This window comes from Symsagittifera roscoffensis, chromosome 8, assembly GCF_963678635.1.
Source record: "Symsagittifera roscoffensis chromosome 8, txSymRosc1.1, whole genome shotgun sequence".
NCBI classification, from domain to species: Eukaryota; Metazoa; Xenacoelomorpha; order Acoela; family Convolutidae; genus Symsagittifera; species Symsagittifera roscoffensis.
Window position 1 is genome coordinate 43786964 of NC_087069.1, and position 23206 is coordinate 43810169.

Here is a 23206-nt window from a genome sequence, read left to right on the forward strand (position 1 = left end):
AAAGCGTTTTAGGCGGTTTTTGAAAATTTCTTTGGAAAAACAGGCCAAAAAAGCGTTTTAGGCGTTTTTGGAAAGTTTTAGCATTTTTTGGAAAATTTTCTAGAAAGTTTTAGGGTCCGTCAGCTAAAAGGGATATCTCAAAATATTACAAAGGGGGGACCCTTTGGGTCGACTGGAGGTCAAATCTCTGGGGGGGGGAGGCGTCCGCCCCCCTAAATGCGCAACTCTTATATAGGTCTTGCTGATATTTTCATTTTTTTTTTCAGGAAAAAGTTAAATATTGTTCACGCTCAACTTAGATTTTTCGCGGTTTGACTTGTGATTTAATTTTAATTTCAGTGCACTTCTGTTGTTAAAAGGAAGGCCAACTGCACTTTAGAACAGCAAAATTTTAAAGGCCACGAAAAATGTGATCGACTACTAATTTCAGCGAAACAAAAGTTTTACCTATTGATCCGGTTTTCTCAAATTGGGTTAGTTTTAACAAAGAAGTGTCTATCATAAATTGTTCTACGAATTCAAAGAGCTTTAAGGCAATCTATTTTTTTCGTCGAAATTTTCAGTAAGGCCAACAGAAATTTCTCAGTTTGATTTCTGATTTCTTTCTTCGGTTCATTTCCTTTGTTAAAAGGAAGGCGAACTCCACACTTCTTAGCGGAATGAAAACTTCACCTGTTGATCCAGTTTTCTCAAATTGAATTGTTTCTTGAAATTAAAATTGAAATTTTTCTTGAAATTAAAAAAGCTGCATGATCATATTTTTTTACTTAAGAATTCTAAATCTAGTATCAAGTATTTTTCAAAAAATTAGTCACTATTTTTTGTTAAACTGTGTTCATTGACTTCTTTCCAACTGTCTGTTGGCTATGCTCTCGCCTCTCTGCTAATAAGATCGATAATGATAATTATATTAATTAGAATGTTAATATAGCCAGCAAATCCATAAATAGTTAAAGCAGTTGTTTTGCTGGAGGTCCTCGTAATTTGATTTTCAAAAGCAATTTTGAGCAAAGTTTGATCACATTCATGAATGAAATGAGGCAATTAATAATTAATGTTTTTTTTTCAGGATTTGGAGAAAGCGATGGACAGAATTGATCAGTTGCACCTAGAATTCGCCAAGAGAATAGCAGTGAGTTTTTATCTTTGGTTTTGAATGATGATGTGAGTTTTCCCTTATTTGGATGTGTAGTTTTTTTCAGTGATAATTTAATTCGCTTATATGAAATGAATTCATGACTTATTTTAAGATCTATGTGTGAAAGAATGAATATACTTATACTTTCAAAAATGGATTGTTTGTCAGGTCTCGAGAAGAAAATTCTAATCGCTCCAGTTTTTGGTCCAGATTGCGTTACTTGTGAAACAACGCTGGTCATAAATCTTTTAGAAATTCAGAGAGCTTAAAGTGCATCTGTTTTTGTTTGAAATTCTTAAATTCGAAAGTTCAGATTTTTTCAACGAAGTCGAAGTTTTTTTTTTAAATGTTTACTTGCGTTCATTACTCTTTTCCAATCTTCGATTGGCTCTGTTTAAGTTCAATTCAAAATCAGTTGCTTAAAAGAAGGCAATTTACGCTCTCCAATAACAAAAGTTTAGACGGCGCAAAAAACATCAATGGCTTTTAGTTTGGATCGTGGATTTTAATTTTGGATTTCCTATCAAAATAAAAACGAATGAATCGCGAAATAATTTGCAACGTGATGTAATTCTTCGAAAAATCATTAAAAAAAATTCAACTGTTTTTTAGCTTCTTTGATTTTAATGACAGCGTTGAAACTTGAGCGAAGTGAAAACACTTATATTCGTTAGTTTTTTCTGAGAATGATCCAGTTTTGAATTGGTTAGTTTTAGAGTAATGAACTTACTGATTACTTGGCCTTGGTGTTTTTGGGATTTTTTTTCAGGAAAAAGTTTTAAACTTTGATCAGCTAAATTTTGATTTTTTTTGTGGTTTGGCTTTTGATTTCTCGTTCACTTCAGTTCCTTTTTAAAAGGAAGACAAACTCCACTATCGAACAGAAAAACTGTAAATGTCACGAAAAACGTGATCTACTTCTAATTTCGAAACTGGAGTTTGATTATCAGATTCCTCCGCGAAATATAATTTTTACTTATTGATCCAGTTTTCTGAAATTGGGTTTGTTTTATCAAAAAAGTGTCAATCAAGAATTGTTCTTAAAATCGAAAGTGCTTCAAGGCCAGCTTTTTTTCGAAATCCGTTTTTTCTCCTATGTTTCCTTGCGTTTTTTAGTTTTTTAACTGACAGGGGACTATGTTTTTTTTTACTGCAGGCGAAAGAAGTGAAATTGATTTATCGCGTGTCTTGTGTCGCGCAAATGCAAGTGTCTTGTAATCGGGAACTAGACTTTTTTGCCGTAAACAACTTTTCTCACATATTGTCAGCTTGATTTTTTAAATTGAATCTTAAGAACTTACAGGTTCCTTACCACTTTGCCTATCACGCCATTGCCTTTGCACCCTACGTTTGGTTTTCGAGTCCGTATGCAATAAAAAAATTTTTCCTTTAAAAATTGAATTGTCAGACTACCATTTGTGTTCAAACTTTTCCGCCTAGTTGCCACATCCCGGATTTTGCTTATACTAAACAATTTTCATTATAGCTGCAGGTGCAAGTGTTGCTCCTTAAAGTTTCAGGGGTGACTTGAAACTTATGAGATGTTTCTGTTAAATCTTTTGTGGTTCAACTTGTGTCTGCTCAAAAAGTTTCGGCTTAGTGTCGACATCAAGGATTTGCTTTGTGCTGTAAGCAATTTTCATTGTAGTTGCACGTGCAAGTGTTGTTCAATTTAGCTCTAACTTAATAGTAACTTACAACTTTTTTTTTCGGCTCCACCTGTATCTGTCTGTTCAAACGTCTGTTGTTTTTGCCTTGTATGAACTTTTATCGAAACATCCGAAAATTCAAATTTTGGTAGGCCTAGTTTTCAATCAAAAGTTTTCATTTTTGTTACTTATCTTTTTTGTGTTTAAGAGTAATGAACGTAGTGAGTATTCTTATATAGGTCTTGCTGATTATTTTTTGTTTATTTTTTCAGGAAAAAGTCTTAAAATTTGTTCACGCTCAATTTTGATTTTTCGCTGTTTGACTTGTGATTTCTTTTTAGATTCAGGGCATTTCTATTGTTAAAAGGAAGGCAAACTCCTATATCGGACAGAAAAAGTGTAAGGGTCTCGAAAAACGTGATCGACTTCTAATTTCGAAAAAGGAAATTAAATTCAGATTTCCCAGCGAAATCACAGTCTTACCTATTGATCCAGTGTTTTCAAATTGTGTTAGTTTTAACATAAAAGTGTCCATCATAAATTGTTGTACATTTTTCAATAGCTTTAAGGCCGTTTTTTTTTCTTCGAAATTCAAAAGTTGAAGCCCTGCTTCGCAGCTGTGTTATTAAATTCAATCTCTTAAAAGGATAATTTATCCTTCTAATTATAAGGAACAAATGACTTTAAAAAACGCAAATGGTGAAAGTTTTTGAAGTGGATTTTTTTTCAAAATTTTTTCAGTGGAATAAAACTTAAGTAATGATCCAGTTTTTTCAAATTAAGTTAATTTCGTGAAAAATCGTTCAATCTTAAAATATCCTTGAACTACAAAGTGCTACCAGAGAGCTTAGTTATAATTAGAATAAATAGAATAAGAAAGTTTTTAATTCCTTTCTTTTGTTTTGTTCATAAATACTTTGCCAACTGTGTGTTTGCTATTTGTTACCTATTTGAAGGGATTTGTGAACGGTTTTTGTTTTACAAATTTTTAAAATCAGTTATTGCACAACCAAATGCTTGTAATACGCGTTTTTTCGTCAACCTAGCTCTCATAAATTTGCTTCAAGTTATTAAAAGTCGATGAACGTAGTTCGGACTCTTATATAAGTCGCGATGATTTTTTTTGGGAAAAGTCTTCAAATTTGTTCAGGCTCAAATTTAATTTTCGCGGTTTAACTCATGATTTTTTTGTAATTCAGTTCGTTTCCTCTGTTCGATTGAAGCCAAACTCCACTATCGAACAGCGAAATAAAAATTTTACCTTTTGATCCAGTTTTATCAAATGGGGTCAATTTTGTCGATCTTAAGACTTGTATCTTAAACTGTTCTAGAAATTCAAAAAGCTTCAAGGGCATCTCTTTTGTCTTCGAAATTCATAATTTTTTTATAATTGCGTTCAATAACTCTTTTCTAAATCTGTTGGCCAGGTTTACTATTAGATGTGTCTACTCATTAGTCAGTTAAGACGTTTAGATCAGTCAAGAGTGCGAACATCATTAACATTGCGGAGTCCTGAAATCCCCGTGGGATTTGCGACTCGAATATCCCGTAGTTCCTTTTTTTTATTTTGAAAGATTATTTATATAATTGTTTTCTTGCCATTTTAAAAGCTCACTTGAGATTTTTGTTTGTTTGCGAACAGCAGTTTTGTGTTATTTTGGTTTATTTAAGGTTTTTGATATCTTTTGGATGTAGTGATTGAATCACTGACATTTTAATGATACTTCACTGCTATGATACTTCTCTGCTATGATACTGCTATGATACTGCTATGATACTTCACTTCATACTTTTTTGTATCATAAAATTTAAACTAACAATGACCTTATAGCCTGAAGTTAGTCGCCAAAACATTATTTCAATTTATATTTATAAAAAGCAGACACGCGATCTTCTAGAAATATTTTTTTTTCAGCCATTTTACAACTGGGTAGACAGTGCATGTGAGGACTTGACAGACATGTTCATAGTGCACACAGTGTCAGAGGTCACTGACCTATTACAGGCCAATGCCCACTTCAAACAGACACTGCCTGAGGCAGAGACAGAGTACAATGCCATATGTCAGCTGCAGTCTGAAGTGCAGAGATTCGCACAGGTAAGAGAGGAGGGAGGGGAAGGCGTCTATTTATAATGACAGCATTGTCAAAATGACGTAAATAGGAGGGGTTCTATTCATGCAGCAAGTCCAAATGACGCAAAAGTTTCAAACCAGTGAGCCTTACAATTGTCTGAAGGGTTAATTTTTTATTCTTAATTCTGATTTGTTATAAAAACCCCGTCTTTTTTGGGAGGTTTTGACGAGGGTCGTGCAATGTGTTGTGACGAGGTTGAACTCATGTTTCGTCCGTTAACTATATCCATACTTTGAAACAGTTACACTCAAATTCAATATAAGTGTTCTAGTATAAAAAGTAGAATTTTACTCCAGTATTACATAGCAGAATTGATCAAGAAAAGTTTCGAAAAGCATTTTTTTACGGTCTACTAGAGGTCATTGAAACTTTTTCAATTGTCAGTTAGCTACGTTCATACAATTTGGATTCGTTAGTTTAACAACAAAACATTTATTTCAAATTTTATTCACAGAATTTGATAGGCAGGTAACTGGTCTTTTGAATGTTTTTCTGATTTTATACTTCTCTTCGTTTTTCCTCTAAAAACAAATAATAAATAGATCGTAAGTCCAATTTTTGCTTCGCGTTTATTTGATTTCAAGGCCTTCGAATCCAAGAAAAGGGTGGAAAACCAGCGATCATGATGATCATGATCACCATGATTTTATTATATTATATATAGTCCCCACATGGCTGAAAACGAATGAACCGAATGACTTATAGTGTCTATTTGATTTCGATATATTGTGTAGAGTCACAACCTGGCGGGCCATGCAGTGTCCAATCCGTACACAGTGATCCAGCTGAGTGCTCTGAGTGGCAAGTGGAGTGACATGATGTCCCTGGTGCCCCTGAGGGACAGGAATCTACAGCACGAACTCAGTCGCCAGGAGAGTGAGTACAATTCTGGTATTTTCTGTTATAAGGCCCCTAATTTTGTTATTTGAGCTTCTGTTTTTATTGAGTATCCAGGTTTTCTTAAGGTGAAATAAATTTCAATCAATCAAACTCAGCAATATGATCCAGCAATATGATCCAGTTTCCAATATGATCCAGTTTCCAATATGATCCAGTTTCCAAAATATAAAAAGATCAGTTGACATTTTTTTTGTGCTCAGTCTTTGTTGCCTAGTGATTGCTAGCTGATCAAATGAAGTGACTGTTGGTATGGAGGTATGAATTCGGATAGTGTAGTCGCAAAATTTTAACTTTTTTTTGCAAAAATGATTTTTTTAAGACTTGATTTGATGTTTTTCTTTCAACTGATTTTAGAGCCTTTTGCGGCATTTTCACTTCTTTTTGGAAAGTGCGATTCTTTTTACTTCGTGGCTCACATCGAGTGATTTTTTTTTGAGAAAAAATAAACAAAAATTTTTAACATTTAAACAGAAATTGGCACGGTGAATCAAAATATAGCACTTAGAACATTGTTTCCTCGGAAGAAAAGGGGCGACTGTTAATAGCCGTTAGTTTTTGGTTCTCGACAACGACTGTGAACATTTCAGACAACGAGCGCCTGCGTCTCCAGTTCGCCCAGAAGGCCAACGGTGCCGGACCCTGGATTGAGAAGGCGATCGAGTCAGTGACTGCCGTCCACACTCAGATGACGGGCACTCTGGATTCACAACTGGCCAAGTTGAAGCAGCACCAGACTGCTGTCTATCAGTACCAGCCAAACATAGACCAGATGGAGAGTGTCAATCAGGTAGGATTCCTTAACAATCAGGGAGAATCCCTCATGCGCGAAGAACCGAATGCGCGAAAATGTTGTCAGCCAATCAGAATTCCTTATCCATAAATTCTGAAGAAATAAACGATAAAATCAGTCAGTTTTGGGTACTTCAAACGGCATTGATTGGTTGAAATTTTCGAGCGTTCGGCTCTTTGCGCATGAGAAAAGCTCTGAGTTACAGTTTTGTTAAAGCTGACATTTTTTTTTACACTGTATACAGCGCTGGTTTAATTTATTCGGGTAAACGAATGAAACGCTTTTTTATTTAAAACGCTTTTTTCTTAAATTGGCTTGACGGGTTGACATTAGACAAAAAAGGATGAATACAAAATTGCTTAGAATTCTAGCCGAATTAATACGGTGCAATTTGTTTTGTTAAGTTGAGGCATAAATTTTTTCCCTGAAACCGAATCATTTGAAGTTTTTCTAGTCAATTATAATTTACGCCAAAAAAAAACAATTTAATTGCATAACTATATGAAATTGACCATCTTATGTACCTAAACAAATTTCAATATATCTGGCTGTTTTTTGAAATGCATATTTTATTCATATTTTGGCTTCATATTTTCCAATATGTTACGTGCAATGTTATTTTGGATGCCTTTAGTTTAGTATATTCCAAATTATTTAGTGCAAAATTGTGTCTATTTGTATTTGGTATCTTTCTGCTACATGGCATTAGTAATTCGTTAGCATATTTAGTGGCTTTATTTGTGACTAATGTTGCTTTTTGTCGTTTTCCCGCCAGTGTTTGCAAAGCGCAGCTTTGCCCCTACGTATAATTTGTCAAGCTACAGAAAAGGCTCTTTTTTATATAGTTTTGTTGGCAATTGAACCGGCAATTTTGGCTTTTTTAAGCCAAAAATGATACTTTTTGCAGTAAAATAAGGCCCCAACATTGCGCCATATTAATTCTGCTAAAGTTCTTGGCAAAATTTGCATTCATCTGTTCGTATCAATTTTCAACACAGTTTGACTTGAACGCCTTCTGTTTGTTTTGTCCGGATTTTTTTGAATCAGAATCAGCACTACTCATTATAAGGCTTATTTGAATGATGAGGGCTCTAATTTTTTGGTAGAATAAGTTTTGAAGCGTTTTTTTATGCATACATTTTAATATATTCGATGAACGTATATATTCGATGAACGTAATCGTGGTGATTTTTTGCGTTTTTTTTTCATGAAAAGTCTTTAAAATTGTTCAGGCTCAAATTTACTCTTTTGCGATATGATTTTTCATTTGTTTTCAAGTTCAGTTCATTTAATTTATTAAAAGGAAGGCAAACTCCACTATCAAACGGCAAAAGTGTAAAGGTCGCGAAAAATGTGATCAACTTCTAACTTCGAAAATGGTTTTTAATGTGTAGATTTCCCAGCGTACAAAAAATTACCGATTGGTCTAGTTTGTTCTTGAAATTGAAAGACCTCTAAGGCCATATAATTTTTCTTTGAAATTCGAAAGCTGAGATTTTTTCAAAAAACAAGTCAATATTTTTTCTGTTTACTTGCGTTCATTGAATGTTTTCCAACTGTCTGTTTGCTCTGTTTAAAGAATTCTGGAAGTTTTCTTTTCAAAATATTTTTGAGCAAATCGTCAAAATTGGTGAGTTTTTTCCGTTTTGGACTGTATTTGATGAGAGACTGAAACATTCATTCAATTTTACTTTTTAGCTCAGTTTTAGATCAGTTGTTTTTTACCGTAGCTCAGCTATTGTTATCTCTCAAGCTATTTTTTTACAACCGAATTCGATCGCTTTGGTTTTTGAAATCGTTAAAGCAAAAAACCGGAAGTGATATTAAGTTATATTGGTATTGATGATTCTTTTGTTCGTCTTTTCTAGAATTTTCAGGGTTTTTTGCGTTTTGATTTTTCGCAGTTTGACTCTCTTTTAAGTTCATTCTTTTTCTTTGTCAAATGAAGCAGGGCGGATTTTGAGAAGTAGACGCAACCCCCGCCACCTCAGGGATTAATACATAAATCAGATAGTCAATAAATCTCGTTTGTTTTTACAATTTTTACTGTTGGCGTGTTAAAAAAATTGCTACAACCCTGATTATTTAACCAAGTTGAATGATTTTTTTTCTATTTCAGCAAATTCAAGAGAGCAGGGTCTATGACAACCCGCACACGCCCTACACCATGGAGGTCAGTTAGCAAATATTTTTCAAATTGTTATTTGAAATTTGGCAGATGGCGAAGTGAACGTTTTCAAAGACAATGGTTTGCTTAATGATTTCTCTCCCGTTTTATCTAAATGTTTTTAAAAATCTGCTGAGACGTTTGAGAACGAATCATTTGGTCAAAGGTCGAACTCTCAGGCTTAAGAGGATTGTATATTGTACAAAACATTGTATTTTTCTGACTGTAATCCTGAAAATAGTTTATTCTTATTACCACTAGTCATCGAATTTAAACTGGTTGTGTAACAAACTTGCAGGCTACTTGTGTAATTTTATGGCGGTATGTGCTGTATCATTCAAGGCTAATCAAATGTTTAATGAACCTGTTTTTAACTGTTTAACTCAAATTATCAAAAAATAATATGTTATTTTAACCTCCTGCAAATATCAGCTCGTCATTAACATACCAACATATCTTGGTATTATTTTGATTGAAAATAAAATTGTTAAGAATTTCTTTTTACCAGGGTCGAATTTCAAATTAATTGAAATGTAAATCTTTTTCCTTGCTTGTTGAAGTTTTTACCTTTATGCTTAACTTCGATTTGTCAAGTCATAACTAGAAAGAACTCCAGTCAAATCATAAAATTTAGAAACATAGTCTGATTTAAGAATTAATTGTATTTTTTTGTGAATTAAGTTTTTGTATATGTCGAAACCAAATAATGATTAAAAATTATATAGTGAAAGTTTTCAAATCAGTCCAAGGCAAAGATTCAAAAGTGAATTTGTCTCATAGGTTGGATGTAGTAGTTCGTTTTGCATTCCTAAGTCCAATAAATTTTTAGTTCTAACTCTGAAATTGAGAATCGACACAAGTGAGCTCCGCATTTCAATTTTGGCACGTCATGGTGTATTTTCATCTAGATTTCGGTCCCTGGTTTGTTCTTCCCACCTGTATTTTTCTCAATTTGTTCCGAGTTTGCCGAGCTATTAAAAACATCAAAACAGTTAATTGACTATTTGTTTTTTTTCTTTTCTAAGGCCTTCGTTTTGTCATTTGACCTTTACGCGACGGCAATGGAATAAAAATTTTAAGCTACTTGAGATCTTGAAATAATTTTTTGAAAGGTTGATCTATTAGCCTTGGTAACAGAGTGATAGCGTTACTTGAACGCTTCATATGCAAGTTATCTAGCGGTGTCATTTTTGACCTAAATTTTATGATTGAATCAATATGGCTCCAAACAACAGAAAATTGACCATTGGTTACAAGAATATCAGAACGCTAAGCAACTACTTAAGGCTATTCTGTTTAGTTTTTTACCGAGAATTTTATTACCGAGAAAAGTTCAGACTCTAGTATAGGTCGCGATGAGTTTTTTTTTAGAAGAAAGGTCTTAAATTTGTTAAGGCTTTTTTCTTAAAATTTGTTTAGGCGAAAAAAATTTACTTTCTCGCGATTTGAAGTTTGACTCTTTGTAAGTTCAGTTCATTTCCTTTGTTAAAAGGAAAGCAAATTCCACTATCGAACTGCAAAAAAGTAAAGTTCACGAAAAAGATAAAGGTCACGAAAGTGGAATGTTATTATCGAATTTCCAGCGTTATAAAAATATTTCCAATTGATCCAGTTTTCTCAAATTGTGTTAATTTTATCCAAAAAGAGTCAACATTAAATTGTTCTTGAATTTCTAGGAGCTTTAAGGTCATCTGTTTTCTATTTTGCTGTTCGAATAAGATTCTTTCACAAAAAACAAGTCAGTGTTTTGTTTTCTGTTTACTTGCGTTCATTGACTCTTTTCCAATTGTCTGTTGGCTATGTTTTATTCCTGTAAGTGTTAAATCTAACAACCTCTGGCTTTTTTTCTAAGTGTAAAAGATTGAAGCGATTTTCACGTACATGATTTGATGATTTTCTCGTTCGTTTTTTTTTCAGGAAAAACTGTTGTTTTCACTCGAATTTGGTTTTTAGTTGTGTAACTTTTGATGTCTTTTTAACTTATTATCAGTTCCTTTTTGTGAAATGAAGGCAAACTCCACTTGCTAACCGCAAAAGTGAAAAAAGTGCGAGTAACGTGAATGACATCTAGTTTCAAAAGTTATATCTTCAGACTTCCAGCGGAAAAAAAAACTTACATTAGTCCAGTTTTCTCAGATTGTATTAAGTTCATCAAAAAACGGTCAAAGTTTAATTGTTTTTGAAATTCAAAGAGCCTAATTTTGTTCTTTGAAATTCGATAGTTGAAGTTTTTCAAAAAAAATATTAAGTCAGTGTTCCTTGCGTTCATGATTTTTTCCCACGGTCTGTCGGCTATGTTTTTGCCTATTTTTTTTTGGATTGTAATGGTTTCGTTGTATTTTATATCGTCTTAGTTAACTAATTTTGTGTCATTTGATGTGAAAAAAAAACAGTTTTTTAATATTTTCGTATGTCCGGAGGGGGCGTAAATGTTTAAAATATCAAGCTTTATTGCTCAAATTGCTAATGACTGTTTTTTCCAGCTCATTGGTCGTTTAACAGTTTTTGTCGGCTTGAATTAAACGTAATTCGAGACAAGTATTGACACATACGAAGCGTAATGCGAGTTCGATGAAAATTTTTTCCAACTCAAGTTGCAAATAAAAATGCTTTTTTTTGGTGGCTCAAAAGTGCTTTGACATTTGATTTGTACTGAGTTAGCGGAGTTGATGCTTCTTTATTTAATTCACCAATTGAAGCGAAAACAGCTATTTCTTTCATACAATAGTACAATGATAATACCTGTTTTTCAGGAATTTTTCCAACTGTGTATTTCGCGAATTTTTGATTATTCAAATTTTGGCTCTAAAATTTACAATTTATTACATGGAAACTTTGTGCAATTGCTTTTAGCTTATTACAGTCCAAATTATTACATGCAAAGTTTGTGTTGTTTGAAGCTGCCGAAGCTTTTACTGCTTCTCGCTTGTGTTTGCGGTGTGGATTTTTTTAGTGATTTTTTTTGACTTTTGAATTCTAGCTTGCAATATTAATTTTGTGAGGTGCTGCAATCAGTGCGAAGTTCTGCATCACTTCTATAATGAACTATTTAATGAATTCTTAAGGTTCTTTAATTCAATGAACCAAGACAACGTGCGTGTTCCATTTCAGTTAATTTCAGGCAACAAAAATTTACCTAATGATCCAGTTTTCTCAAATTGAGTTTCTTCCATCAAAAGGTTTTTGTAGATATTTCTAGAAATTGAAAGAACTGTTAGGGGTAAGTTGTTCTATGATGCTCGAAAGTCGAAAGATAATTTCCATAAATGCAGTATTTTTTTTCGGTTTAGTTAAGTTTCCTTAAGATTCTCTTGGCTGTGCTTAAATTTTACTTGGCGTGGTTTAAATGATCTATCCAGTTAAAATTACTTCTTTCTGTTGTATCCGAAGTCAGATTGTTCATCTTCGTACGATGGGGTTTTCCCTTGATACCACGGTGTGTAGTCTGGCCACCAAGTAGTTCCAGGAGCCCAGGTTGTGTAATCTGGCCACCAAGTAGTTCCAGGAGCCCAGTTTGAGTAGTCGGGCCACCAAGTAGTTCCAGGAGCCCAGTTTGAGTAGTTGGGCCACCAAGTAGTTCCAGGAGCCCAGTTATAGTAGGTATCAGGCCACCAAGTAGTTCCAGGAGCCCAGTTTGAGTAGTCGGGCCACCAAGTAGTTCCAGGAGCCCAGTTTGAGTAGTCGGGCCACCAAGTAGTTCCAGGAGCCCAGTTTGAGTAGTCAGGCCACCAAGTAGTTCCAGGAGCCCAGTTTGAGTAGTCGGGCCACCAAGTAGTTCCAGGAGCCCAGTTTGAGTAGTCGGGCCACCAAGTAGTTCCAGGAGCCCAGTTTGAGTAGTCGGGCCACCAAGTAGTTCCAGGAGCCCAGTTATAGTAGGTATCAGGCCACCAAGTAGTTCCAGGAGCCCAGTTTGAGTAGTCGGGCCACCAAGTAGTTCCAGGAGCCCAGTTTGAGTAGTCGGGCCACCAAGTAGTTTCAGGAGCCCAGGTTGTATAGTCAGATTGATACCAGGACTTTTCGTCGATTAGCTCAAATATGGCCGCCCGTTTACGAGGCGAAATTTTCCGAGCAGAGCTATGAACTGTGAACACAATGCAAAGAACTAAAAGTGACAAAGCTAGAGTTCTCGTCATTATTGTGCGAGATTGAATTGTTTCGAAGTTTGTGATTATGAGGTCCTTTCAAGGGGGTTCCCTTTTATAGATGTTATCTTATCTACTTGTATTTAAGTATTAGATTAACGGATCTGAATAATTTGACTGAGTGGTGGTCTAATCTGCAATGAAAGTTGAATGTCCAGACAGTTTATCTATAATTAGGGAAAGTTATTTGTTTGGCGGTTTTTTGAAAGTTATTTGACGACAAGGTAGTAGGCAAACATCTTTCATCAGAGCGACCGTAGTTCGTGAATTTACAATCTGAAGATCTCCGTTTGACAACATCTCTTTTTGAAGTCATGCTAGCAAAGCTTGAGGATACCGAGTAGGATTTTATCGAAATCTTTAATCTCGCTTAAAAAATTTTGAAGTAAAACATGAAATGGAAATAGGACTATTTGGAAATAGTCATCGGGAACTAGATTTTTTTACCGTAAACAACTTCCCGTATAAATCTGTTAATCTTTATAAAACTGGCTTTATTAAGAAATAGTTATGAACGGAGTGAAGACTCTTATATAGGTCTTGCTGATTTTTTGTTTTTTTTTCAAGGAAAAGTCTTAAAATATTGATGCACTTAGGTATAATGCACTTTTTGAGTTCAATTGACACTCAGCTGCTGAAAGTGACGTAAATAGCCCTCTCCAAATACGAACGTGGAAATTGCGCAAAAAACGTAAACGATTTCTAATTTCGAAAGTGGAATTTATTTTTAAGATTTCTCAGCCGAATAAAAACTTTACCTATGGATCCAGTTTTCTCAAGTTGGGTTAATGTTATAAAAAAGCGCCAATTATAAATTGTTCTAGAATTTCTAAGAGCTTAAAGGGCATCTATTTTTTTGTAAAGGGTGTTTAAAGTTGAGATTTTTTCAAGAAAGTCAGTGTTGTTTTTGTTTACTTGCGTTCATTACTCTTTTTTTTTGATCTTCGATTGCCTATGTTTATTGAACTTGAACAGCTTCCATACTCCTCCTTTTTTGGTAGCTCGGTTGCCTTTACAAACTAAGGTTTGGGGTTTCAGTCCCGGCAGGATATTGTTTTTTTTCGGTGTATGAAATCGAAAAGCTTTTCAGGGAAAAGTGAATTGTCGGACTGTTATTTGCCTGCTTAGCTTTTTTCGGCTTAGTTTTGATATTTAGTTTCACCTTTAATATTTAGTTGCACCTTTACTGCTTATTGATAACATGTGCTTCGACATTCTAATAGTTATTAGTTAACACACGGATTTTCTTTTTTTTTCGCTTAAAACGTTTTATCGGTCAATATAGTTTCGGCTAATGTTTTTTTTTCAGCTTCGTCAACCTATTTTGTGTCGTTTGAGGGGCAAAATTTGGTTATTATTTTAAAAAGTATTTCATGTCGGTTGTATAAAAGTTCAGTTTTAGAACTTAATCACTTATCGTTTTTTTTGCTTTGGTTCAGTGGGCGTCTACTCACGTATTATTGGCTTAGTGGTCCCTTGGCTTATAATATTTAATGCTGGTGGTTGTGTTTTGTGACTGTTTTTCTGAAATTGAATTTTTCGTTTTCCATTGAATTTTTAAGAGTCATGAACGTAGTGATTACTCCTTTATAGGTCTTAGTGATTTTTTTCTTTTTTTTTCGGGAAAGAGCCTTAAAATTTGTTCAGGCACAATTTTCCTTGCGCAGTTTGATTTTTGATTTCAGTTCAAATCATCTCTTTTTTAGTTCATTTCAGTTCAGTTCATTTCTTTGACAAGCTCAGTTCATTTCTTTTATTAAAAGGAAGGCAAACTCGACTATCGAAAGTGTCAATCATAGTTTGTTCTTGAAGTTCAATAAGCTTTAAGTGAATCTATTTTTATGAAATTCGAAGGCTGACTTTTTTCTATTTCCTTGCGTTAATGACTCTTGTCCAAATGTCTATTGGCTATGTTCGTTCAATTTTTAAATTATATTTATCAAGTTATTTCCTCATTTATATTTTCTAGCCTGTAATTCCAAGCTTGTGTTGTATCACATTTGATACGAAGCCTCCCATCCCTTTGTTTTTTTGCCTATTACTAGTTTTGTGCTCGATTTTTTTTTCAGACTGAATTAAACCCAATGAACTGCCAGTCTAATTATTGTGGAGTTACAATTTTTTTTCTATTACAAATCTTGAGTTTTATCACGAGATTGCTTTTTTCCGATTTGACTCGCATAAGATAGTGGTCAATTTCAGTATATCATCTGACAAGATACAAGCCAGTTTGTGAGCGTAGTCTTATTAGATCTGTTCTTTAGTTCCAACGCAAGTCGCACCTTAAAGAGTAAATATTATGTTATTTGAACAGCATGTGTAATAATATCTGTTTTATTAAAGTATTTTCTTTGCTGCACGAATAAAAATATGCGTGACAGAAGAAGCGAAAAGGTCATGGTTTTGTTGAAAGCAAGGGACTTATGAGTGGGAGATCCTTGTTCGAATCTCGTGGTCTTCGATATTTTTATCGTTTCTTGAAGACCTTTTTCTGTATTTTCCAGCGTTTTCATGTTTTCACTTTTTCACAGTTTTTTTTGCCTTTTTAAGCTTTCATTTTGTGTCAAAGCCTGAAGTGACTTAATAGGTAATATAGTGAAGCTAACCTTTTCTGATTACGAAAGTAACAGAAAACTAGTCCACTGGTTTACTTGGACTAAATGAGGGAACTGAAGTTTCTCTTCTAGACTTCGGGTGTTTTTTTTTGAAAGTTTTAGCGATAGTCCTAAAGTTTGTGCATGCTAGCTGTTTTTGCGGTTAGACTTTTCTTTCATGTTCACAATCAAAATCGTTTGACAAATGGTATACTTGTTAAGAACTCTGGTAACAAAACTGCAAATGTCGTGAACAATTGTGTTGTCAGGATTTGTGTAGTTTTCAGATATCCAAGCTGAGTAACAAATAAGTGATGAATCAAGTATTTCAATTTAGTTCAGCTATATAAAACTATTCAACTCTGTCATGGAAATCAATGTTTTTCACATGGTATACAGAATTTGATAATAATAATAAGCGTCAATGAAAGTATTTGGTGGTACTTAATCACGATATGTAGCATTGGAAATTTCATAGCAGCTTTTCTCTGCTTTATTTGTGGATAGTGTTTGTGAATTCTTAAGCGTCCCTGACTGAGTGGTTAGAGCGTGACACTTTTAGTCTCCCTGTCGAAGGATCGAATCCGAAGGTTCGGATAGAATTTTTACTAATTTGAGGCTTATTTCAACTTTTTCTTATTTCACATTATAGATCCACTTTTTTGCGTCTTGCTATTGTTTGCAAAGCGCAGCTTCGCCTCTCTGTATTGATTGAAGTAGGTGTTTTTTCTTTTATGGCGCATGTGCTTTTTTGTGATTTAAGTTTTGGTTTCTTGTTCTAGTTCAATTCAAATTGTTAAACTGAAATCAATTTATGGTTTTCAGTAACGAAAAAACAAATGAAGCGAAAAAAACGTGAATCACTAAGTTTCAATACTGGTTTTTACTAATTTAATTGGTTCATTCAAATTGAGTTCGTCTATCAAAAAGGGCATCCATCATAAAATCTTTTTGAAATTTAATGCGCGTTAAATTAAAATATGTTTTTGTAATGCATTAAGAAAGTCAATTCATTGTTCGGTTTTGAGTTCATTGGAACTTTTTCAACTGCTTTTAAGCTATTTTACTAATTTTGCGAGCACTTTTTTGCTTGTCTGTGTCGGACAGTTCGAGTATCATAAGTGTAGTTAAGGTTTAATAAAGCATAACATAATTCTAAACTGTTGCTCTAAATTGTTGGTAGTTGCGTGAGAAAAAGTTGCGTTATTTTATCTGAAGCCTGGAGCTTATTCCTAAAAGAAGGAACCACAATAAACAAGGATAGCCGGTTGCTGTGTAAGTAGCACGAATATTTCCGACCTCATTAAAATTTTTATGAAAATTTTTGTTGCCAATGAATCGCTCAACTGAGCTTATAAAGCTAGTTTTCATTCAATAAAATCAAGTTTTGTTTGCTTTGCTCTAACTGGTTTTTCTACCAACTGTAAAATTTCCTACCAGTTTTTCTCGATACTGGGACATTTTTAAAATTTGAACCACGTCTACAGGGGGTTTTAATGTAAGAAAAAACTTGCCGCATTCCGGTGATTATATGCGTGAAAAACAAAAAAACTAATACATACCCGAATACAAAATTCCTCTCCAGTTTTAGTTTTCGAACAAAAACTGATAAATGCTTGGATCGGTAAGATCGACGAATTTAACGTACATTGATCAGTTAGCATTAAATTGACATTGCTTTTATGAGTCAATGAACGTAGTTCAGACTCTTATATGGGCCGCGATGATTTTTTTCCCTTTTTTCAGGCTCAAATTTATTTTTTTGCCGTTTGATTGATGATTTCGTTTTCAGTTCAGTTGATTTTTTTTTGTTAAAAAGAAGCCAAAATCCACTATCGAGAACTGTAAAAGTGTAAAGGTCACAAAAACGTGATCGACTTTTCGCAGCGAAACAATTTTTTTTTCTCATTGATCCAGTTTTCTCACATCGGTTTATTTTAATCAAAAAAAGTGTCAATCTTTATTGGTCCTAGAAATTCAAAGAGCTTTAAGGGCATCTATCTTCTTCTTCGAAATTCGAAAGTATTTTGTTTTCTGTTTCCTTGCGTTCATTGACTCTTTTTTTCAAACTCTCTGTTGGCTATGTTTTTACCCCCACCGCCAGTTTCTGTATTTTTCATAACCCAACATTTGTTTAGTTCTATTCTTTTTTAACACTTGCAGTTCAAGTTTTTGCTTTTTGAGTCGTAATTGATTTTCAGTTTTCGTTGTTTAGTCCTGACTAAACCATTGATTGAACTACTAATATCCTACACCCTTTCGGCAGCTCTAGAAACAAACAATTTTTGAAAAAGTTTGCAAAGAAATTTGTTTGCTCTATCTTTCTCTTTACCTATCTCTATCTCTCTCTCTCTCTCTCTCCCAGCAAAGAAGTTATTGATAGTAAATTGGCCTCTTTGGTTTGGCGACCCAAACCTCAGGGCTTCTGGCAAAGGACAAAATGAAAATTCAAAAAAAACTTGAATGAAAAATCAAAATTTTTGATATTTATAGGAGTAATGTTTATCTATCCATCAATCAAATAAAGCCAAGAGGCCTGATAGGTGCATGTCACTGTGAAGAACGAGTTTTGAATCCCGACACAATATTTTTCCAGGTGCGTTTTTAATATATATTTAACAGCTATTTATGATTGAGATCCTCAATTTTACTCAGTGCTGCGTTTATTAGGAGTCGATGAACGTAGTGAAAACTTTTATATATGTCCTAGTGATTTTTTTTTGGTTTTTTCTCAGGAAGTTGTTCACGCTGAAAAAAACATTTTTCGCGATTTGACTTTTGATTTCGTTTCACGTTCGCTTCATTTTCTTTGTTGAAGCGAAGGCAAACATCACTATCGAACAGCGAAAGAAGAAATGTCACGAAAAATGTGATTGAATTTTAATGAAATTTAGTTATCAGATTTTCGATTGTCAAAAAGTATCAATCATAATAGTGTCGATCATAAATCGATTTGGAAATCCAAAGAGTTTGAAGGCCATCTATTTGTTTTCTCTGAAGTTTGAAAGTTGAATTTTTACCATAAAACAAGTCTTTTTTCTCTTCGTCCATTTTTTTCCAACTGTTGGCTATGTTTATTTTCCTAAATAAGAAATCTTTGATAATTTTTTTTCATCACATTGATTATTTTGAAAATTAGGAAAATTTTATCTGTGGTGTTTCTCATGATTCATTTTGGTTCCGTGTTTGTTTGTAATCAATTTACACAAGCAATGCTTGTATTATACTAGAACTATCTTTTTTTCAACCTAAGTCGCAAATATTGTTGCGACGCAAATATTGTTGCGATAAAATGTGTTCATTTTCCAAGTGTTCATTTTAATCAACAAGACTGCTCGTATCAGGGCGAAGCTCTGAATGTTCCGACTGCCTTTTAATGTCTATTGAGCAGTAATAACATGAAACAAATTAAAAGTGAAAAAAAAATGAAACCAACCTTTTTTTTAAATTGAGATTTTTGTGAAAATCGTCCCCCCAACACACGCCATATAATGTACAAAGTGATAGATTTTGCTCCCATTATCAAATCAATTTGGCAAATTAGCTTCCTTTAGCCAATTTGGAACGATTTCTAAGACGGATTTAATGTCCGCTCGAAATATTTCGCGCGTTAATTGTCTCAAATTGGCCAACATGGCAATCTTTTAACCCCCATAACTTCGCGAAAAATTATCACTGCTGAAGTATCCTTCAAAATTTAAGCTCAAGACAAGAATACTTTTTGAATGACATAAAAAAATTCCGTCAAAAATGGCTAGTTAAAAAGTCGAATTTTGTCTGAAGAAAAATTAACCCATCCCGAGTACAAATATTCCGTTACTTTCGTTACGAAATCGGTTCATTAACCAGCTATTAAGCACAACCAATGCTAAGGATTTCAACACAGACTTTCAACACAGACGGAAAAGTATAGAAACGTGAAGAAAATTTTCTTTGATTTCATGGGTTGAAATCTAATAGTTTCAATATCTTTGTTTTAAAAAACGTGTCTGTAGAAACTTCAAATAGTTTAATATGGTACTGGCGGACCTCATAATCTATCTTTTGAAAGGGATACGAGAAGAAAAAAAGATTATATCCACTCAATGATGTAGATAAAACAGAAAACTGCAGGGTTACCACTTGGTCAGATTTTTTTGACCAGTCAGTAAGGGTCAGATTTGGTTAGTTTTTGGCCCGTGGTCAGAAAATGTCCGAATTTTAAAATTTGACGTATAAGTAACAAAAAGTAACGAAGTCCTGGAGAAAGAACTCAAAGAAATGGAAGAAGCTAAAGCGAAGCTTGCCGAAGCGAGAAACGGAAAACCCTGCTCGAACTGTCTAAAAGCGGCGCTGTGTTCAGACAGTTGCAGGACTCCAATGATGTCATTTTTTCAATGTGTAAATGAATTGTTCATTGAAGTTCAACGTTTGACGTTCAAAGCTTTTTTTTATACTTCTAGGTTTCGTATAAAAAAGGTCAGTTTTCTGGTGATTTTTGGTCAGATTTGTCATCTGAATAAAGTAGTAACCCTGGAAGACTGAAGTCTCTTATTAACCAGCTTGTAACAAGCATTTTTTTTTCATGAGGTTCGTTGCCTCAATTTTTCTTAGTGCGTTCGAGGCTCGGTTGCTTATAGTGAAATGCTTATAAAAAAACTTGTACGTGCACAGCAAAAGGCTATTCTCGTTAAATTTTTTCATTGAGTATAGATTAAGTTTACATGACACCATTAATACAGAAACAGTCGATAGTATCGCAATATTAAAGTCTAGACGTAGTTTTTATTATCTGAACGAGGGGCTTTCTCGGCATAGATTTGTTTCATTGCGCTGTAAATGTTCAACAACTGAACTTGAAGATCATCCTCTTCCACCGCGTCCAGGTCTTCCGCGTCCAGGTCTTCCGCGTCCAGGTCTTCCTCGTCCAGTTCTTCTTCCATTTCTACTTCTCGCCAACCGTTCGAAACTCCCCGGAGCCTCCTGCTCCAATTCAGAGAACACTTCCGAGCTGATCAGCTCGTCTGAAGTTCCAAGCTGTTGATTGAACGAGTCAACGAATGCGAATTGTGCTAGAACAAGTAGAATCAGTCCTGTTATTAAAAGTTTTCCCATTTTCAGCTGACTTGTCTCAATTTCGGGTGAATTAGTTATCGTTCTATCTCGGAGAATTATATTTATATCAATTTTTTTCTTGAAGAACAAATAAATTGTGCTCCATCTGTTTTCCTTCTTAGTTAGTGTCTACAAATTTTTCACCGACTTTTTTCATCTAAAGCTTGAGCAGTAAATAAAGGGTGTGATTTTTCAGAAACGTGTTAATTAGAGTTGACATACGGTTACGCAGATGAAAGGCAAAAGATCTCTGAGTTTCCCAGAATTGCCGCTTTCGCAAAAGCCAAAAACTGGCTTAATGAATTTGGATGTGATATTTAAAAGCGTCGTATAATTCACTCTGATAATTTCATAGATGATTACTCTGCGCTACCATGATTACTAAGGTCAGGACCCCCACTTGGCGCAAATGGACTTCTTCATAAACCCAACGCCCCTCGAATATTGGCCCCTCTATTTTTTTCTTGGGGGCCTGAATGGACTCTACCGGAATTGTTACACCACAACATTTATACCTAAGTTTAAGAAAAATATCCCATTTCTGATTGCTCCAAATAAAAAACTGGTTTGTCATCGCAAAAAATTTGTCGTCTGGATTAAATAATTTTTATGTTCCAGCACTGAAAAACACCTTTTTCATTCGAAATTGTCTAACAAACGGACCGCAATCCCCTACTGTAATTCTCGGTCCACGCGATTTACGGAATTCAGAGTAAGGACTTATGTTTTTTTGGCTCTGTCAGGGAAGTTAATTAATTTTACGTGGTCGAAGGAATTTTTAGTAAGGAGTCAATGAACGTAGATGAGAAGTGAAGATATAGAGCTTGATAGTTTTTTCGTTTATTTCTTAGTCAAAAGGAAGGCAAATTCACTATCGAACAGCAAAAGTGTAAATGTCACGTAAAGCGTGATGAACTTCTAGTTTCAAAAGGGGATAAAAATGTTCAAGATTTTTTAGCGGAATAAACAATTTACCTATTAGTTAAGAGTAATGAACGTAGTGAAGACTCTTATGTAGGTCTTGCCGATTTTTATTGTGTTGTTTTTCAGGAAAAAGTCCTAAAATATTGATTCACTTAGGTATACTTGCACTTTCTGAGTTCAATAAATAGCAATTCAATAAGTAGCCCTAACTTCAATAAATGGTTTTTTAATAGCTCTCTCGAAATACGAACGTGCAAATGACGCGAAAATTCATGAGTGAATTCTAGTTTGGAAGGAATTTTGTTTTTAAAATTCCAGCGGAATAAAAACTTTACCTGTTGATCCAGTTTTCTCAAGTTGGGTTAATGTTATCAAAAAAGTGCCAATCATAATTCGCTCTGGAAATTCAAAGAGTTTAAGGGTATCTATTTGTTTCTTTGAAGTTCGAAAGTTGAGATTTCAGCAAAGTGAGTGTTTTTTTAATATATTTACTTGGGTCCATTACTCTTTTCCAATCTTCGATTGGTTATGTTCAAGTAATCCAGTTTTCTCAAATTGGGTTGATTTTTCCAAAAAAGTACCAGTCATAGTTTTTTTCTTGAAATTCAAAGAGGATCAAGGGCATACATTTTTCTAGTTTGAAATTCGAAAGTTGAAGTGTTTTCAAAATAAATTAAGTTTTTTTTTTGTTTCCTTGCGTCCATTGACTCATTTCCAACTCTCTGTTGGCTATTTTTCTTAACTCTGAATAGAAAGAACCTTCATGGGAGAACTTGAACCCTTATATAATCTATGCAGAATTATGAAGATTGAGAAGAATTTTTCCCACATTCCAGGGGAAACTAGGCGTCATAATATCATGTGATACTGAGTGTTGTATTATTATTATGAAGCCTGTTTAAAATGATTTCCCATTAAGTGCTCAAAACGCCATATTTGACAACAAAGGTTCTTTGTAGCATTAAGTGAAAGCTCGAAAAATCAATTTTTTATTCTGCTTTTCAAATTAAGTCAGTTTGATTTGAAAAAAGTCCGATTTTCTCTAGTTAGCAGGCCAGATATTATGACTTAGTGAAGTGGTGATCATAGCAGACTCAGAAAATTGATGATATTTTTCTCAGTCTCTTGATCTTTTGTTATGATATTTTTCAGTCAACCAGCCCGGAGGCCTTAACCGGAAGGTAATTTATTTAAGGTTGAACAAGAACTCAATTAAACATTATGAGCCCATTAAGCTGGGGCTATAATGCAAGTGGTGACCTTGCAAATTTTAGCACAAGTGCGATTTGAACCCTCAATCATATGATTGCTGAGCATCATCACTACGGGATGCGCCGCAACGCTATTGCTATTGTGTTGTAGATGTTGCGTATCAGTTGGGAGCAGTTGGTGACTAGTGTGTCGAGGAGTGTGAATGAGTTGGAGAACCAGATCATGACCAGGGAGGCCAAGGGCATCACGGAGGCACAGTTGCAGGAGTTCAAAGCATGCTTCAACCACTTCGACAAGGTAGACACTTATTGAAAGAGTTGTAAAGACATATAAAACTAAAAAAGCACTAGATTGATTAGTGAATACTAATTAATTACATGAAATACTAATGATATAAATTAAAGCGAAGATGCTAAGTTATTTAGTCGAAGGCTCGCAAGAGTTCGAGGCACAATTCAATC

At 34.3% G+C, this 23206-nt stretch overlaps 2 protein-coding genes across 3 annotated transcripts in view; one reads left to right on the top strand and one right to left on the bottom strand.

Moving 5' to 3' along the window:
* Window positions 1-23206, top strand: part of LOC134852889 (alpha-actinin-like) — a 57726-nt gene that overhangs the window by 28727 nt on the left and 5793 nt on the right. For both annotated transcript variants that reach the window (XM_063868735.1, XM_063868736.1), the window contains 6 exons: window positions 1070-1132; window positions 4703-4885; window positions 5657-5798; window positions 6410-6609; window positions 8732-8785; window positions 22896-23042. In XM_063868735.1, coding sequence (XP_063724805.1) covers window positions 1070-1132; window positions 4703-4885; window positions 5657-5798; window positions 6410-6609; window positions 8732-8785; window positions 22896-23042 — 789 coding nt within the window. The remainder of the gene's footprint in view (window positions 1-1069; window positions 1133-4702; window positions 4886-5656; window positions 5799-6409; window positions 6610-8731; window positions 8786-22895; window positions 23043-23206) is intronic.
* Window positions 9422-12929, bottom strand: LOC134853300 (foot protein 1 variant 2-like). Its single transcript, XM_063869273.1, has 2 exons — window positions 12149-12929; window positions 9422-9750 (listed from the first exon to the last, which is right to left on the bottom strand). The coding sequence occupies exons 1-2, from the start codon at window positions 12910-12912 to the stop codon at window positions 9684-9686; spliced, it is 831 nt and encodes a 276-aa protein (XP_063725343.1). The 5' UTR covers window positions 12913-12929; the 3' UTR covers window positions 9422-9683.

Bases quoted from the DNA above. Each gene is read 5' to 3' on its own strand.
- LOC134853300 (XM_063869273.1), bottom strand. From the start codon at position 12,912: ATGACGAGAACTCTAGCTTTGTCACTTTTAGTTCTTTGCATTGTGTTC. The intron at 9,751-12,148 runs GTAATTTTAACT...TGTTTTTAATAG, and splicing joins TTCGGATACAACAGAAAGAA to CTCGGCAAACTCGGAACAAA.